We start from the raw sequence: 17,023 nt of genomic DNA, 5'->3' as shown, positions 1-17,023 counted from the left end.
ACTCAGTTGGTAATGTATTACCAGGCAAGCAGAAGGACCTGAGTTCGAATCCCTGATCCAGCTTTGAGTGGCGGTGGAGGGAGTCTGGAGCTCGCTGACCTGCCTGCCAGGCCACGTTAGGAGGTCTGGATGCTGTTTGAATATCGGCGTAAGAGAGCAATAGAGGCCGGCACCCAGCGGGTCCCTTGCCTCTGAAAGCTTGATGCACACACAGAGGAAGGCGGGTTGATGAATAGGTTATATTTCCCCAGCCAGGAGGGAGGGAGCCAAGGTGTGAGCTGAGGGAACTGTGTCCCGAGTGGCCGTCCAGGACAGGTGACCTGGAGATGCAGGCCGATGGGCTCAGTACACCACCTCATACACAGTGGCCTTCTTGTCCCCCGAGCCTGTCACGATGTATTTGTTGTTCCTGGAGATGTCGCAGCTCAACACAGAAGAACACTCTTTGGACTGAGAGAGAGGGGAGAGGTGAGGGGCAGCCGCGCTTGGCCAGAAGCGACCAGGGCCTTCCAGCAGGGGACCTAGCTAGTGTGACAGGTGACTTAGAGATGTGCCCAACCCATTCCTTCAGATGGCTTCACAGCAGAGCGCCGCCCTGCTCCCACCCTTCCAAGTGCTGGGATCAAAGATCTGGGTCACCGGATCCAGGGCGACGCTGGTACCGTCACATGTGAGGGGTTGACATAAAGAGATTCCACATCACTAAAAGGGTCTAACTCAGAACAGTGCTACCCTGGATTGGAGGCTCCGGGGCAGATGTGAAATTTGAAAGACCACTGTGGGTACCACAGAAGGTTTAAGGGACTTGGCAGAAGTTGCCCTGGAAGCCTGGGACTGAGCGGGGAGAGCTTGCCCAGCACTCGTGCGGCCCTGGCTCCATCTACAGCACCCCCACGCCTACCATCCCACGCTCAGGCAGCCGAGGCAGGAAGGTGAGGTCCAGGCCCCTCTCCAAATTTCGCTTTGTCTACGCTAGAGAAATGAAAATCCAGAGGGAAACGCAGCTGTGCGCTGCAGCAGCTGTCGCACTGGCTGAAGGGAATAAAAGGCCCCAGCACACACGGCGTGGCTAGCCATGAACACGAGCATGGCCCTGACACCGACAACATGGGGGGACCCTGGACATTGTGCTCAGCAAGAAACCCGAAGTGCGGGGCTCCATGACAGGAACCGTCTAGGACAGGAGACTGCAGAGACAGCGGCAGTTGGGGGAGGCAGTACCTGGAAAATGCTGGCCCCATACGGTGTCCTCCAGGCGTTCAGCAGGTTGTCCTTGCCCGTGCTCACGAACCAGCGTCCTGGGGAGGGGACAGAGAGGAGGGAGGAAGGGAGGGCCCAGGATGGGCTCAGCTACCCCTGGGTGCCCCAGTGCTTCCCACCCCAAGCCTGCTACTCTGCAGTGTCAAAAAGCCGAGCGCTGCCCGTCAAGCCCAGAGAACTGGCTACATTTCTCTATGGGTGCCATGGATGGGGGGAGGCTGAGGCAGAAGGATTGCTGCGAGTTCGAAGGCAGCCTGGGCTTCCCAGCAGACACCGTGTCTCAAAATTCAAAGTTGTCTGCTCGTATGAGGAAAACATTGTGTTTTTGAAACTGTTTTATCTTTGGTGTGTGGGGGCCAGAGGTCAACACGGGGTGTCTTCAACAGTTCTGTTTTTGAAATGGTCTCTCTGTGCAGCCCTGGCTGTGCTGGAACCCACTCTGTAGACCAGGCTGGCCTCAGAGATCCGCCTGTGCCTCCCCAGCGCTGGGCTTAAAGGTGTGCGCCACCTCACTTGGTCCATTTTCTTTCTGTGACATCCATGTGTCTGGGCGTTAGACTGGCTTTGACCTCAGTAAGCGGCTGGGTGGACAACCCTGGCTAAATCGTCTAACGAGAGCCTTCGGGACACCCCAGCCTTCCTTACAGCCTTCCCGTCCTGCCCCACGGGGTCCCCTGGCCTGTACCACAGGAAGCAAACTTGAGCGACAGCACGCAGCTCTCGTGCAGGCGGAGCTGGTACTTCTCCGGCTTGCGCACATGCAGGACCTCCACATGACTGCTCTCCATCCCCACGGCCAGCCAGTCCTGGTTGGGACAGTGGCCCAGCGAGAAAATCTAGGGCAAGAAAGACGGTGCTGAGACCTCCGGGCCACTCGTGACGCTGGAGACCCAGGGGTGCCCCACGTGAGCATGAGAAGGTGGCCAATGGTGGCTGTCGCACTTTAGCACTAACGGGAGATGTGCATAACGGCAGGATGCTGGGCAGAGGGCGCCACACAGGCGGCTCAGGGGCCAGGGCTGAGCCTGGCTTCGGACTGATGGTGGTTGGGGGAAGAAAGGGAAAAGAGGCTGAGCACTGAGTCACTCTTCCCTTGGTGGTGGTCATTGTTATTTTGTATTTTTGAGACGTTCTCACTATGGCTCTGGCCAGCTTGGAACTCGGCATGTAGCTTTCAGGCTGAATTCTCAAAGATCCACCTGCCCGCCTCCCCAGCTGCCCGCCTCCCCGCCCTGCCCGCCTCCCCGCCCTGCCCGCCTCCCCGAGCTGTGTCATCACACCCAGCTCCTCCACCTTGTGTTTGAGGCAGAGGCTCTCCCTGACCGTGGAGCTCATTCAGTGGACTGATCTGGCCCTCCCCTGCCTCCACAAGCCTGGGGTCACAGGCCGGTTCTTTATGCCTGTAACTGCCCAGCTTCTTATGCAGATTCTGGGGACTTGAACTCAAGTCCTTGTGCTCGCTGGGCACCTTTGCCCATGAGGCCATCTCCACAGACCCGGTGTCCTGTCGTGGTTCAGGCTGGGGAGGGGCAGGCTGGGTGAGGCCCAGGATGGTGGGGGCACCTGGGAGCTGAAGTCATGCTGCTGAAGCTGGCGCCCCTCACGTAGGTCCCAGCAGCGCACCGTGTTGTCCAGGCCGCCGGTCCACAGCCGGGTCCCATAGTCCGATATGTCAATGCAGCTGGCCCCGTCTGTGTGGCCCTGGAACTGTCTGCGGAGGGAGGGCAGGCGTCCAGGTCTGCAGCCAGCTGCGACCCCCCACTCCCGGGCCGCCACACGCACCTGACCATGGCCTGGTTCTGCAGGTCCCAGACTACAATGTTGCCGTCGCTGCAGCAGGAGAAGCAGACCTTGGCGTCGGGGCTGACGGCCAGCGCGTAGCAGGCCGGGGCGGAGGAGGTCAGCTCTGCCTTGATGCGCGGCGTGGGTGCTGCCAGGTCCCAGATGGACAGGGTGCTGGCCTCGCCGCCTACGATGAGGCTCTGGCCGTCGGGGAGCAGCTTACAGGAACGGATGTAGTTGTCGCGGTTCTGCCAGGGCCAGAAGCAGGCCAGGGGGTTGGCGCTCTGCCAGGTCTCCACAGCCCCGTCCCCCCGCCCCGCTCGGCCCCGCCCATACCGGCCCCGCCCTCACCAGGCAGTCCAGCTGGGCCACGGGTGTCTTGCTGCCCGGCTGGCCCACGTCCCACACCTTCACGCAGCCCTTGCCGCCCGTGTACACGTGCTGCGTGGAGCCGCTGATGGTGACGGCACACACCACCTCGCCGTGGGCCAGCGTGTGCAGCTGCCGGGCGTGGCGAGGGATGCCGGTGCCCACCAGGGCGTCAGACGGGAAGGGCACTGGCTGCATCTGGCCATCCGCGGACACGTGGAAGGAGTAAGCCCTGTGGAGGCCGCGGGGACCGGAGGGTGGGCGGCCCGGCCTGGCCCAGCCCTGCACAGGGGCCCCGGATGGCAGGGACAGGTACTCAGGGTGAAACACAGGCATGTTCCCAGGGACCCTTGCCTCCCACACGCCTTGGGGACGGCGCGGCCCTGTGGTACTCACGGCTTAGCCCCGGGGATGCCAGGCAAGGAGATGGACGAGCCTCTAAGATGTGGGTGTGACTCGAATGCCATCTGCCGGAGGCCAGAGACGTGTCCCGGGGCAGGGCGTGCAGCACCCTTCACCCAGGTTCCAGCCCACACCCCTCCCCAGTCAAGCAGAACCCCTGCGGAATGACTACTTGGGCTTTTTAAATAGCCTCCTGGGCAGGCTCTTGAACCCAGCCTTAGCCCCTCGAGTGAGGGGCTGGGAGCTCAGCTTCCCACATGGACGCTGGACGGGGCCTCCTCTTTCCCCATTCTTTTCTGAAGTGGGGGTTTATGTGGGGGCTGGCCTTGAACTCCTGATCTGCCTGCCTCCGCCTCCTGAGTGCCGGGGGGGTGACAAAGCGGCACCACACGCCCAGTTCAGACGGTGCTGGGATGGCGCCCCAGGCTTTGTGCGGGCCAGGAAAGCACGCTTCTTACTTATCCTGGCTTCTCCCTCTCCCCCCCCCCCCCAGCTCTGCTGACCATCCTTGGTGGTCTGGACCCTGAGGACTCACCAGGGGTGAGCGTCCATATGCGACAGAGCTGCTGACCTGGGGGGACAGGTGGAGGCTGACGTAGGAGCTGGGCACGGACAGGTCCCCGTTGAGGGTGCTGTGGGCCAGGCTGAAGGATGAGGTGAAGGGGCTGGACAGGGTCAGGGGGCTCCTCAGGGCTGAGAAGGGCCGGGATACACGTTCAGACACTCAAATCCCGCTTTCCCTGCCCTCCAGCTGGTGAACTCCTACACGGTCTTCAAAACCCCAGACCCACAGAGAGGATGAAACCAAGGAGCAGAGAGCTTGGGCCACTAGCTTGAGGTCACAGAGCTGGTGAAGGCACACACTTGTCTCACAATCAATCGGGCAAGTCGCTTTGACTCTAGGACTCAGTTTCCTTTCCTAAGCAGTGGCAACAAGGAAACCCAGGCCCAGAGCAACATCTGGCTGGGGGTTAAAAGAAGTTGTAGGTAGGAAATTAGGGGCCTGAGGCCCAAGCCACGAGCCTCTCTCACCCTTTGTTTGATTTACTTTATTTTTTTCAGGCAGGGTCTCGTTATGTAGCCCAGGCTGGCCTTGAACCCTCCCCCACCCAATTAAATGCGTATGCCACCCCAGCCTCTCTCCCCCTTTGTACCTGGTACACTGGGCAGGCAGGGACTCACCGATGCCATCTGAAGACGGAGCTGCCTGAGCCGCTACCTGGCAGAGGTGACTGGCGGAGCTGGGCCCCGGGGTGGATGAGTCCTGGGGTGGGGAGGGGCCACAGGACCTGGAGGCAGAAGTGCCCGTGGGAAGATCCGTCTGTGGAGAAAGAAAGGCTCCTGTCACTGCAGAGCCCACTCTGAGGCCAGCAGAGGAGAGCGAGGGTGCGTGCACACGCACACACACAGACAGAGAGACACAGACCCACAGACACAGACCCACACCCACAGACCCACACCCACAGACACACACAGACCCACAGACACACACACAGACAGAGACACAGACCCACACTCACAGACACAGACAGACACAGACCCACACCCACAGACACACACCCTCAGACACACACAGACAGACACAGACCCACACCCACAGACACACACACAGAGACACAGACCCATACCCACAGACACATAATCTGTGTTCAGTCCCAAACCCCCCACACAAAGAGACACACACACACTCAGACACAGACATACACAGGCACAACACATAGACACACAGACACACAAACACACACACAGACACATGTACATACACACAGAGAGAGACACAAACACAGACACAATCTGTGTTCAATCCCAAAATCCCACATGGTAAAAGGAGAACAGACTCCCTAGAGTTGACCTCTGACCTCCATACGCACATACAACACTTGTGTTCACACAAACACACACAGAGACATACACAGTTTTTAAAATGTTTTTTATTTGTTTTTTGGGTTTTTTTTTTCAGGTGGGGGGGTCTCTCTGTGTAGCCCTGGCTGCTCTGGAACTCACTCTGTAGACCAGGCTGGCCTCGAACTCAGGGATCTGCCTCTGTCTCCCGACTGGAACTAAAGACGGGCCACTACCACCTGGCTTTAAAAAAAGGTTTTAATTTAGAGACAGCCTTCAATCCCAGCACCTCAGAGCAGAGGGAGGTGGATCTCTGTGAGCTCCAGGCCAGCCTGGTCTACAGAGTGAGACCCTGTCTCAAAAACAATTGAAGAAAATCACAGGCTGCCAGAGCAATGGGGCCTTTGGCTCAAGCGGGGTCTTCAGCCCCAGGCGGGGTGCATCACCCACCTCTGTCCCTCCCCAGGGGGAGACTTGATAAATCGGGCGCTAGCCAGGCCTCTGGCTTTCGGAGACATATTTTGTGAGGCAAGGACTCAGGCAGCCGAGGCTAGCCCTAAGCTGACTTTGGATTCTGGATCCTGCAGCCTCCAGCTCCTTGGTGCTGGCTGGCCTGCTGCACCCCGGGGGACTCCCCTCACCATCTGGCCTGGCTGACTCCCACACAGGTCCACACTCTGAGGTGACCCTGGTGGTCTGAGGGACGCCTTGGGGGCTTCTCCAGAGGGCTAGCACGGCCCTGCACCCCCAAGGTCTCTCTGGGTAGGGAGGGGATTAGATAAAATGGGAGCACACTATGGCTGGTGGTTGCCATGGCAACCTGCAGTGGCGGAGGCCTAGAAACAGATCATCTCTCTCCCCCGGTAAAGCGGAGGGCAGAGGGTCTGGGCAAGACCCCGGGAGGGAGTGGGCTTCTGGGCCATCTCTGCAGGGTGCCAGGAGTACCTAACACTGGGGACAGAGCCTCACACCAGCCAGGGGCCGGCGCTGGGGATCCGGCCATTGTGGAAAGTGAGTGACCCCACTCGGGTCCTATTTCCTTGCCCAGCTTGGTCACTAAGTTGCTTTTAAAATGGTTCCTGAGGCTCATCAGAGTCTTCTGGGGGGGGAAAATGGGCCCAAAGAGTCAAGAGAAAAAAGTCATTAGTCACTCAGAACTGGGGAGGTAGAAGCAGGAGGTTTAGGATTCAATGCCATCCGAGACCATACGAAGAGTCGGAGGCTGAGATACTGTCTCCAAATAAAACAAAACGAAAACAAGCGGACGACGCTGTGAGAGCCCACACTGCCCTAGCCTGGTTGCTTTGTCCTGTGTCTGTTTCCAGGCCACCCTGCGGTGAATAAAGTGAGTTTCACACCCCCCACCCTCTTCCTTACCAGGGCCAGGTCTTTGCTTCTCGGGAGCGGTGAGCCCAAACTGGAGGCCAGGGAGGCCGGACTGTCTGCAAGGTCCCTGCGAGCAGACATGCAGACGGGCCCCTTTCCACAGGGGGTGGTCTCAGGGCTGGGGGGCTCTGAGGGTTGGTCCTGAATTTGAGAAGGTGTCATTGAGGGGAAGCTTGAAGAGGGACAGGCTCCCACAGCCGCCACGTGGCCCTCCACTCCGCGGGAAACTGGGAGCCTCCACGGTGGGGCTTGGCCTCACGACTTCCACAGTCCCTCGGGCCTCAGTTTCCCCACCTGTGCTGTAACTGGCATTCCTCCAGAGTCCTCCAAACAGCCTGCTCCACACTCCCCAGTCTAAGTGTGCCAGACACAGCCAGGAATTCCGTCCCTCCCTTGCCCAGCCAGGACCCACTGTCTCACCTCGTCCACGACCAGGTTGTAATCACTCTTGTCTTCATCACTTTCCTAGGGGAGGACAGAGAGTGCTCAGCCTCGGTCATGCCCCTGCCTCCACACCCATGCGCAGCCCTCTCCCCGCCTCAACTCAGCACAACTAACCTCTCATGCAGGCTTGTGGGTCCATCTCCGACCCACTCCCAAGCCGCCCCCCTCCCCCGGCCTCGCTGCCTTCAAGGAGCTGGCCCTCGCTTGCCCGGGAGGCTCCCTTCGACCTTGCGACCTCTGTTCTATAACCCTCTCCGGCTCCCACTGCCCTCTGGAGGAACACTGAGTTCCAGCTTCACTCCCAGATGCTGGACCTGATTCCGGACCCAGACAGCAAGACAGACCACACCTGGAGGGGCCTGAATTCTGAATTCTGCAGAATTGCTGTCTCCCACTTTCCTCCCAAGCACACCTTCCTTTGAGCTGCTGAGGATGGCGCCCAGGGTCTCCTGGAAGCTCTCTGTCCCTAAGCCATGTCCCCAGACTCTCACTGGGGGATTGTAGGCGGGGCTCCACCCCTGAACACGCCCCCAGCCCCTCACTGGGGGATTGTAGGGGGGCTCCACCCTGACCACGCCCCCAGCCCTTTCACTTGGGGATTCTAGGTGGGGCTTAGCCGTGACCACGCCCCCAGCCCCTCACTGGGGATTTCTAGGCAGGTGCTCTCCCTCTGAGCACTGCCAGCACCTCAGCCCACAGTGGAAATATATCAGGACAGCTGCATGGCCCATAGGCTACAGACACTTAGCAGTGAAGCCTAGTAGGACGAAGCGTTTTTTGATTGGCAGGTGCTCCACAAACTATGTGAGGCTACAGAGGGCTATAGAGTGAGCATCACGAGTTCCCATGGATCTGACCAGGAGCCAGTCTGGGTCCATCTCAGTCCACCCCAGTTCTCTGCTTCTCTGTCCCGAGCTCACATAAGGCCCTGACAGATCCTTGTCTTCTCTCTGCTGCTTGCCATTGCCACCACGACTGCTAGGGTGCTCCTCTTCCACCAGACTCTCAGGAGGGGAGGGTGAAGCACTCTACAGGGGGACAGGAGGGGGAACAGTGTAGGTGGGTTCTCAGACTATTCTCAGCCGACAATGAGTGACCCTCACTGGGGAATTCTAGGCAGGGCTCCACCCTGACCACGCCCCCAGCCCCTCACTGGGGGATTCTAGGCAGGGGTTCTCTCTCAGTCTCAGTGCTTAATTCTCTGCCTCTGTAAGCTAATGCAGCAATAGATAATCCTATTGGACATGTGGGGAAACGGAGTCCCATGAAAATGCATTACAGTGGGACTCTTAACCCACCAAACACCGATAGCCACCCCTTGAGAGGGATGGGAACTCTCAGCAGAGCCAGACCAAGGCCGAGGAGAGCCTGCATGAGGACCCAGGAGGGTCTTGCTGAGGCACTCCAGTATAGCAAAACTTAAGAGACTGAGGCAGAAGGATTGCCATGAGTCCAACGAAGCGTGGACTACAAGCAAGACCATGCCCCAAATTAATAACCATAGCTGGCTTGGTGGTGTACAATTCTAATCCCAGAACCCAAAAAGCAGAGGCAGGGGGGTCTCTGAGCTGGAGGCTGGCTAGGGCTGCATAGTGAGACCCTGTTTTGGAATAACGGCGCTTGCACCTCGTCCACCAGGCCCAGCACCACGTGCACAGGGTGTGGTGGCACAGGGATCATCCAGCCCCAGGCGGTGAAGGCCTGGGGACTTGCCGAGCAACCCCCCCCAACCACATGAACATAGGCAAATTGTCACAGATGTCACTCACCCTGCTCACAGCTCTGTCCACTGGCGAACGGCAGGAAGCCAAGAGAAAACAGACAATTAAGGGTTGGTACAGGGCTTCAGAGTACAGAACAGCCCCTTCCCGGTCAGAACGCGCTGCCGGCCTCCCACATCCCGGGGAGACGCCCAGAGACAGCCAGAGGTGTTCCCAAGGAGACCCCCACAGATGCAGCCTCCACTAGCCATTCTCCTCCCCTCCAGGGTCGCCCTGGCCACCCACTCACCTCTGGACCCTTCGGGGTCCGAACCCACGCGGTCTTCCTTGGCGGCAGCCGCCAGCTGAGCCTGTGCAGCCAGCGCCCCGGACAGGGCCAGCAGCCCCGTGGCCCCGGCACCCACCAGGCCGGCCGGGCGAGGGGTGAGCGGCGCAGGGGGAGCGTGGGAGAGCGGCTGGAGCTGGTTCTGCTGCTGAAGGGGGAGAGGACAGCGGCGGGGGGCGGGGGCAGGGGCAGGGGTGCAAGGAGGGCAAACGGGCATGAATGCAGGTTAGCACCCATAGGGTGCCCGGGCTGGGCGCAGGGCGTCCCCGAGGAGGGGCAGGAACTCACCCCCAGGAGGCTGTTCAGTTCCCCCACGGTCACCTGCTTGGCTCGGTCCACGGCCTGGAGGACCTGCTGCTGGTGCTGCCGGGGTGGGAGGGGTGCTGAGTGGACAACAGGGCGGCCCAGCCTGCCTCTGTCCATCTGTCCGTCTGCCTGCCTCTCTCTGTGCATCTCAGTCTGTCTGTCTCTGTGTGTGTGTCTCCGTCTATCTGTCTCTTTCTGTGTCTCTGCTTATCTGTGTGTCTTTATCTCTCTTGTGTCTCTGTCTGTCTCTCTGCCTTTCTCTCTGTCCCTGTCTATCTGACTCTGTCTCTTTGTTTCTCTGTCTCTGTATGTTGAGGGCAGAAGCAGCTGCTGGCTGCCTTCCACCTTGTTTTGACATGGGGTCTCACAGCCCAGCTGGGGTCTGGCCAGCGGCCTCAGGGTCTGCTGTCCTGTCTCCCATGGTGAGAGCCACCATGCTTGTCTTCTTCCAGGTGCTGGGGATCTGAACTCAGCAAGAGCTTTACCCACTGGACCACCTTCCCAGCCCCTCTCTGGTTTTTGAGGCAGGATCTCACTCCCAGCCCAGTCTGATCTCAAGCTCCCAGCAATCCTCCTGCTTCAGCCTCCCAAGTGCTGGGATGACAGTTGGGATGATGGGAACTGACAGCTCAGAGTCCGGGCCTCTTCCCCAGGCTCTGGGGCAGAAGCCGCAGGCAGCGCTCTGTAGGACATCCTGAGGGCTGCTGGGCAGGGTCCCAGCCACTAAGCCCTTGCCAGGAGCTCAGCGTGATGCCCCGCTCCAGCCCTGTAAAAAGCTGTGTCATAAACAAGCACCCACTTTCCAAGTACTCACAGATGCCAAGCACCCACCCCAGGAGCAGCCCAGGGCTGGGCGCTCAGTGTGGGAGAGGGCCCACCCAGCACTAGCAGCATCAAACACAGATGATTTCAATAGACTGGAGCACACATGGCCCGTGGCCCTACGTGGGACGTGGGGTGGCGAGGTGTACCCCTGGCCTCACTGTGAGGTGATCTGTCGCCTACGCTCAGGGGTAGCGGGTTCCACAGAAGAACTCTGAGGTTGCTGGCTCTGTGGGGTACCCAGTGTGACCACCCTGAAGTGGGACCTGCGCATGTGCCTGGAGGAACATCTCCACACAGAAGAGGCAACGGCCAACACCAAGGTCCTGTGGCCAGCGGGAGTGAGGCATTGCTTCTACTGGCCACGGAAGCTTTCTGATGTTTCAACGAGCAGCTCACAGCAGCCCCCCTCTGTCCACAGTGACTCTGTGTTTTCAAAATCACTGGACTAACAACACCTGACAGAATTTACTCTTCTGAGCCACTTCAAGCCCACGGCTCTGAGGCATGATGCTCATTCACAGGGCTGCGCGGCCTTCCCCGACATCAGTCTCCAGAACCTTCCAACCACGTGCCTTGGAGCTCTGTCCCAGGCCCTGCTCACCTCTCCCACCCCACGGCCCTGGGTCTGATGACTTCAGGGTCCTCAGGCGTGAACCTGAGGAGAACCTGGTGTGTGGCCCATCCCCCAAGCACCTTCTGTAAGGATTAGCCCTGCGCTTGTTCACCTAACCCTCAGGACACGCTAACCAGGAGAGGGGCACGAGCCCTGCGTAAGGTCACCAGCCAGGACACACACCTGCAGGTGTGAGCAGTGAGGGGCAGGTGTCCCCCTAGCTAGCCATTCGGAGCAGAGAGCCAGGGTTGTGAGGAGAGGGAGCGTGTGAGCCTGAGGACCAGATTCCAGCTCCCAGAAGCCCCGAGGAAAGCCAGGCACGGTGGTACATGCCTGCATCCAGCATGGGTGAGGAGACAGAGCTGGCTAGACGGCATCCCCAGCCTGGCGAACTTTCAGGCCAGCCAAGAGTCTGGTCTATTAAAGGGCTGTGGTGTGGTGAGATGGCTCAGTAGGTGAAAATGACTGCGGCCAAGCCTGCTGACAACCTCAGTTCCATCCCTGAGAACCACAGAGCGGGAGGAGAGGACCCGCTCTGGCAAGCTGGCCCCTGGCCTCCACACGTGTGCTATGGCCCACTCATTCCCCCCCCCAAAAAAAAGTAAATAATGGGTTGGCTCAGTAGTTAAGAGCACTGGCTGCTCTCTCAGAGACCAGAGTTCCATTCCTGGCACCCACACAGTGGCTCACAAATCACTTGTGACTCCAACTCCAGAGAACCTGACGCCCTCTTCTGGCCCCTGAGGGTACTGCACACATGCAGCGCACAGCTCTGCAGGCAAAACACCCGTACAAATAAAATTAAATAAATACATAAAATTGTGCTAAAAGCAAATGAAGATGGATGGCACAGAAGAAGGACACCGAGACTGACCTCTGGCATCCTCAGGCATGCGCACACAGATATGTGAGGAGCAGAAAAGTCCCTGGTCCTCACCCTCAATCCACTTGGTCCCTTCAGTGCGGCAGCCATTGCACAGCATGTTCTGGGCCCAGGACACCCGCCCTGTCCCTTCCCTTCCCCACATGCTCCGCACAGGCACACTCACCTCCTGCGTGAGGAATGGGACTATCTGGGCGCAGATCGCGCTGAGGCGTTTCACGATCTCAGCCTGGCAGGGAAGCAACAAGTTGGATGGGTCCAGAGGAGACAGCCACCTCCATCACCCAGCCCCCGGGTGTCCCGGGCATTTGTGAGCTGACTGCCAGCGGAGTCGTGGCCTCCCTATGCTGCCAGCCAGAGACACCCCCTCCCCATTGCCCCAGGAAGCCCTCAGAGATGCCAGCTTAGACCAACAGCTTCTCAAGGCCGCACTGTGGCCATCTTCCAACGTCCTAGAGAAGCTGTGTGAAAGGGCGTGTGCCCAGCTGGCATGCCCTTTGGGGGTGCTCTGTGGTCTCCTCTGGTTCCCAACTGGACCCGTGTCCTCCACCAGGGAAGGGCAGTTACTGTATGGACGGGGGGGGGGGGCGGCCCTCCCACTGCTCACATCAGCACTGAGGCCCACGGAAACCCAGGGAAGCATATGGCAGGCCAGGCACGCCGGTACCCACAATCCCCATCCATTCTTCTTCTAACAGCAGGGAGCCCAACACTGGGCTCTGCCATGGGTCTCAGGGGCAGAGTCTATAAATCCATTCATCTGCAGGTCTCTGGGCCCTCAGGAACCCCTAGAGCTGCTGGCCACTTTGGGGACCCAGGGTTAGCTACAGACCTCTGGGGTCAATCTCTACAACCCAGAGTACATTTCAGAACCCCAGCACCACATGCTTAGAGCCTGGGACCAACTTTGTAACTTGGAATGCTATCTCAGAACCAACCTTCAGGGCTAGCTCAGAACCAACCTTCAGGGCTAGCTCAGAACCCTGAGTTCTCAGAACCTTCAGTTCTCAGAACCTTCAGGGCTATCTCAGAACCAGCCCTCAGAACCTTCAGGGCTATCTCAGAACCTTGAGTCCTCATGACCTTCTGGAATCCATCACAGGCTCCCAGGGTCCATCACAGGCTCCCAAGGTCTATCACACAGCTGCAGAGTGTCTGCACTGCAATGGAGCCCCTACTGGGACGGAAGTTGCCTCCAAGACCATCTTGGCCTAGGGCCCAGGCCCTCCTTTGTGGGGACCCTCCACTCCCCCTGCTCTTCCCACTCAGGCCGCCTTCCCTAAGTGCTGAGACTACTTCCTGTCACAGACTAAAATCTCCCGGCAGATGCCCGAGGAGGCCAGGCCCCCACGAGTGTGCTGAGCCCTCCCCCAGACGCCCCGCCCCCGCAGTCACCTGCTTATGCATCTCAATGTTGAGCCCGTAGGACATCTCGTAGTACTGCAAAGGAGACAGTCTTGGCCAGTGTGGACAGCCAGCCCACCCTGGGAGCCCTGAGGGGCCCAGCTGGGGGGGGGGGCAGGACACAGATGTCTCATGTGGACCCAGTTGGGGGATCATGGTTGGGCTCAGAGAGATGGGACAAGCAGGCAGTCCCTAAGACGGGGTGGGGGGTGGGGGGAGGGAGGGGTACACACAGAAGGGACAGGGTGGACCTTACCATCACGTAATGCCTTTGCATTTCTGTCTTCTCGCTGGCCAGCTTCTCACACTCCAGCTTGAGGCTGGGTGGGAAGATCAGACAGAAAAGGGGGAGCTCCCTTGCCACAGCCCACATGGGTCAGTTTCCACAGTGACAGGTGGGGGATGCCTGTTCCCCACTTTTTTGGACACTGTTCCCAGCCCTGGTGAGGTCAGGCCTACTCTCCCGGGATCAAACCCTTCCTCAGGGAAGGCTTTCCTAGAACCTACTCACCTCACCCTGGGAGAACCACCTCTACCAGGAAGCCCTCCGGTAGGCCCGGGGGTGAACTCCGCCCCTTGCCCCGGAGACCACACCCTCTCCAGGATGCCCCGCTCGAGCACACACATCCCTGGGGCCTCCCAGTGCCCAGAGCTGGGGCCCCCTCACCTGTGGTATTGAGCTTGGAGAAACTGGAATTCCTCTTTGATCCGGTCACAGATCTCCAGGACTGAGAACTTGAAAGGCTGGCCAGATTGCAGAGGGCTCTGAGAGGGGCAGAGGGGAAGGGCATGGGGTGAGTTCCAGGGCACCAGCAGGTAGGGGTTCCCTCCTTCGTCCCCACCTCCTGCAGCCTGGAGGTCTGCGTACTCACCGGGTGCCTTCCCTGGGGGTACATCCTGTTGATGGACGGGTGGGAGAAGGGTCCCCCCAGCTTCGCGGAGGCTTGAGATGTGGCAAAAGAAAAACTGGGGTGCAGAGCTAGAGCTGGGAGAGAAATTTAGGGTGCAGTGCTGGGGTTGGGAAGAGAATGTGAGATGCGCGGCAGGGCTGGGGATAGAATGTGGGGTGCGGGGGCGGAGCTGGTGGTAGAATTTGGGGTGCAAAGCTAGAGCTGGGGTGCAGAGAGACTGAGGCTGGAAAAGCCGGGAGAGAAGCCGGAGCTGGGGGAGGGATTTTTTTACGCAAAGAAAGAGCAGCCAGGGAGAGCCTACCGGGGCAAGGGACGCGGACCCCGCGCTGCGCCCCCACCTCCCGCCAGCGCGCCCCGGATCGTCCAGCCCGGGGGCAGCTGCAGTCTGCACCGCAGGTCCTTGGCCGCCGCCCGGGGTCGGCGCTGGTGGCCGCGGTGGCTGCGGAGCCGCCTCCCTCCGCGGGGCTCGGCTGGGAGCCGCGGGCGGGACCCGCCTTAAGGTGGCACCACCGCCCCCGCCTGCTTTGCTTCCTCGGCTCCCAAGACCCGCTGGGGAAACTGAGGCGTGGGTTGGAACCTAGTGTTCCCGCTCCACCCCCACTCGAAAGAGAGAGAGAGAGAGAAGTTAGGGGGAAAAAAAATCTCAGTGCGCGCTTTGGGGGCCCTGGGGCTGCCAGTGGCTTCTCTGACCCAGAGAGACACTGCGCCCATGAAGGATAAACACCCTCAGGCACGAGGTAGAGACACACACCTGTCCCAGAAGGGCAGACCCAGGCTACGCTTGCCAGCCAATGCTGCCCCGACTTTGGGGAGGACCAGGACGGAGCCCAGGGCAGCCTGGCCAGGCTCAGAGCCCAGGGCTGACCTGCATGCTGGTACCACTCCCAGACAATTGGGTGGCCTCCTCCGTGAGGCTGAGACCAGACACCTCAAACTTAGTACAGAAAACCAGAGCATCTTAGGCGGGGCTCCACCCTGACCACGCCCCCAGCCCTCACTGGGGCATTCTGGGCGGGGCCCCACCCTCGCCACGCCCCCAGCCCCTCACTGGAGAGTCTAGGCGGGGGCTCCGCCCCTTTTACTTTTGAAGACAAGGCCCTGATAAGTTGCCTCTCCAAAACCTGAGCTTGGAACCCTGTCTCAGCCCCTTTCTCAGCTGGGATGACAGGCCTGTGCATTTGGGCTCATTCAAGTCTGAATGAGCCCAACTGTGTCTCTCAGAGCTGAGAAGCCACTTGTCACCAGAGAACCCTTCCCAGGAACCAACCTTTGTTTCCAAATCTGGCAGAACCGGACAGCTCTTTACTCAATAGTTTTACACTGAAGAAACCCCAGAAGCAGGCGTTGGTGGTGCACGGCTTTAATCCCAGGACTCAGGAGGCAGAGGCAGGCGGGTCTCTGAGAGCGAGTTCCAGGATAGTCAAGGATACACAGAGAAACCCTGTCCCAAAACCAAAACCCTGGAACAGGCTGTGAAACAATTAAAAAAGTAAATAAATGGGGCGGGGGGGCGGGGAGGAAAAACAAAATAAAGAAAGGGAGGAAGAAACCTCATCGTTCTGTCATCAGTAAAATGTATTATGCCTGTATTATGCCTGTGGACTGCTATGCGCCGGGAAACAGTGGGTCACGATCATGGGGAAAAGACCTCACACCCAGACTAACATTTGGACTTCTGTTATCTACAGGGGACAAGGGCCTCTGCGGGACTCGTGGACAGTGCTCTGTAGCGGAAGGATATTAGCCGAAACCCAGGACTTCCAGCGTGAAAGGACAGATCGGAGCTCTCTCTGATCAAACCGGGAGATGAGCCACAAACCAGCCAAGATCACAGCTGTCTGGTCAGGAGCCGCGTGTCCACAGCAAGAATGTAGACAGGCGATGACAGAGGGTAACAAACACGAGCCGCTGGTGCCATATGTGTGAGGGAGGGCTCCGTGAAGCTGACGTCGTAGATGGAACCTTACAAAGTCCGTGGGCCCAGAAAGTGACAGTAAGAAAGACCCAAAGATTAGCCCTCTTGAGCGTTCACTAACTCCATGGAGAGCCACTACCACGTACAATCTCCGAGTGTGGGGGCTGAGGGCGTGGTCAGGGCGGAGCCCCGCCTAGAATTCCCCAGTGAGGGTGCCGGGGGCGTGGTCAGGTAGAGCCCCGCCTAGAATTCCCCAGTGAGGGGCTGGGGGCGTGGTCAGGGTGGAGCCCCGCCCAGAATCTCCAGTGAGGGGCTCGGGGCGTGGTCAGGGTGGAGCCCCGCCTAGAATCCCCAGTGAGGGGCTGGGGGCGTGGTCAGGTGGAGCCCCGCCTAGAATCCCCCAGTGGGGGCTGAGGGCGTGGTCAGGGTGGAGCCCCGCCTAGAATTCCCCAGTGAGGGCTGGGGGCGTGGTCAGGATGCAGCCCCGCCTAGAATCTCCCAGGGAGAGGCTGGGGGCGTGGTCAGGGTGGAGCCCCGCCTAGAGTGACCCAGCGAGGGGCGTGGTCAGGAGTGGAGTCAGTCTCTGGAGTGAGACCAGCCTGGTCCAGCCTCAAACCTTCGCAGATGCCGTACAG

At 59.5% G+C, this 17,023-nt stretch overlaps 1 protein-coding gene across 6 annotated transcripts; it reads right to left on the bottom strand.

Annotated features, from left to right (window-relative positions):
- Positions 1 to 220: 220 nt before the first annotated feature.
- Positions 221 to 15,875, bottom strand: Tle2 (TLE family member 2, transcriptional corepressor). 6 transcript variants are annotated; one of them, XM_055607598.1, is made up of 21 exons: positions 15,741 to 15,875; positions 14,435 to 15,073; positions 14,230 to 14,327; positions 13,819 to 13,882; positions 13,554 to 13,598; positions 12,325 to 12,387; positions 9,820 to 9,894; positions 9,496 to 9,679; positions 9,255 to 9,274; positions 8,406 to 8,513; positions 7,462 to 7,506; positions 7,033 to 7,182; positions 4,996 to 5,134; positions 4,349 to 4,506; positions 3,808 to 3,878; positions 3,394 to 3,643; positions 3,043 to 3,290; positions 2,824 to 2,971; positions 1,946 to 2,096; positions 1,222 to 1,298; positions 221 to 450 (listed from the first exon to the last, which is right to left on the bottom strand). In XM_055607598.1, exons 2-21 carry the CDS (start codon positions 14,456 to 14,458, stop codon positions 343 to 345), a joined length of 2,226 nt encoding a protein of 741 aa, XP_055463573.1. In that variant the 5' UTR covers positions 14,459 to 15,073; positions 15,741 to 15,875; the 3' UTR covers positions 221 to 342. The 6 variants fall into 6 exon arrangements, with proteins under 6 accessions (XP_055463573.1, XP_055463574.1, XP_055463575.1 ...); XM_055607599.1 differs by having other exon boundaries at positions 14,435 to 14,547; XM_055607600.1 differs by lacking the exon at positions 15,741 to 15,875 and having other exon boundaries at positions 14,435 to 14,547; positions 14,812 to 15,729.
- Positions 15,876 to 17,023: the final 1,148 nt, after the last annotated feature.

The sequence above is a fragment of the Psammomys obesus genome, unplaced genomic scaffold (genome assembly GCF_907164565.1).
Source record: "Psammomys obesus unplaced genomic scaffold, mPsaObe1.curated_primary_1811, whole genome shotgun sequence".
Lineage (NCBI taxonomy): Eukaryota > Metazoa > Chordata > Mammalia > Rodentia > Muridae > Psammomys > Psammomys obesus.
Note: the sequence above shows the minus strand (reverse complement) of the source record. Positions and strands in the feature narration are given on the sequence as shown.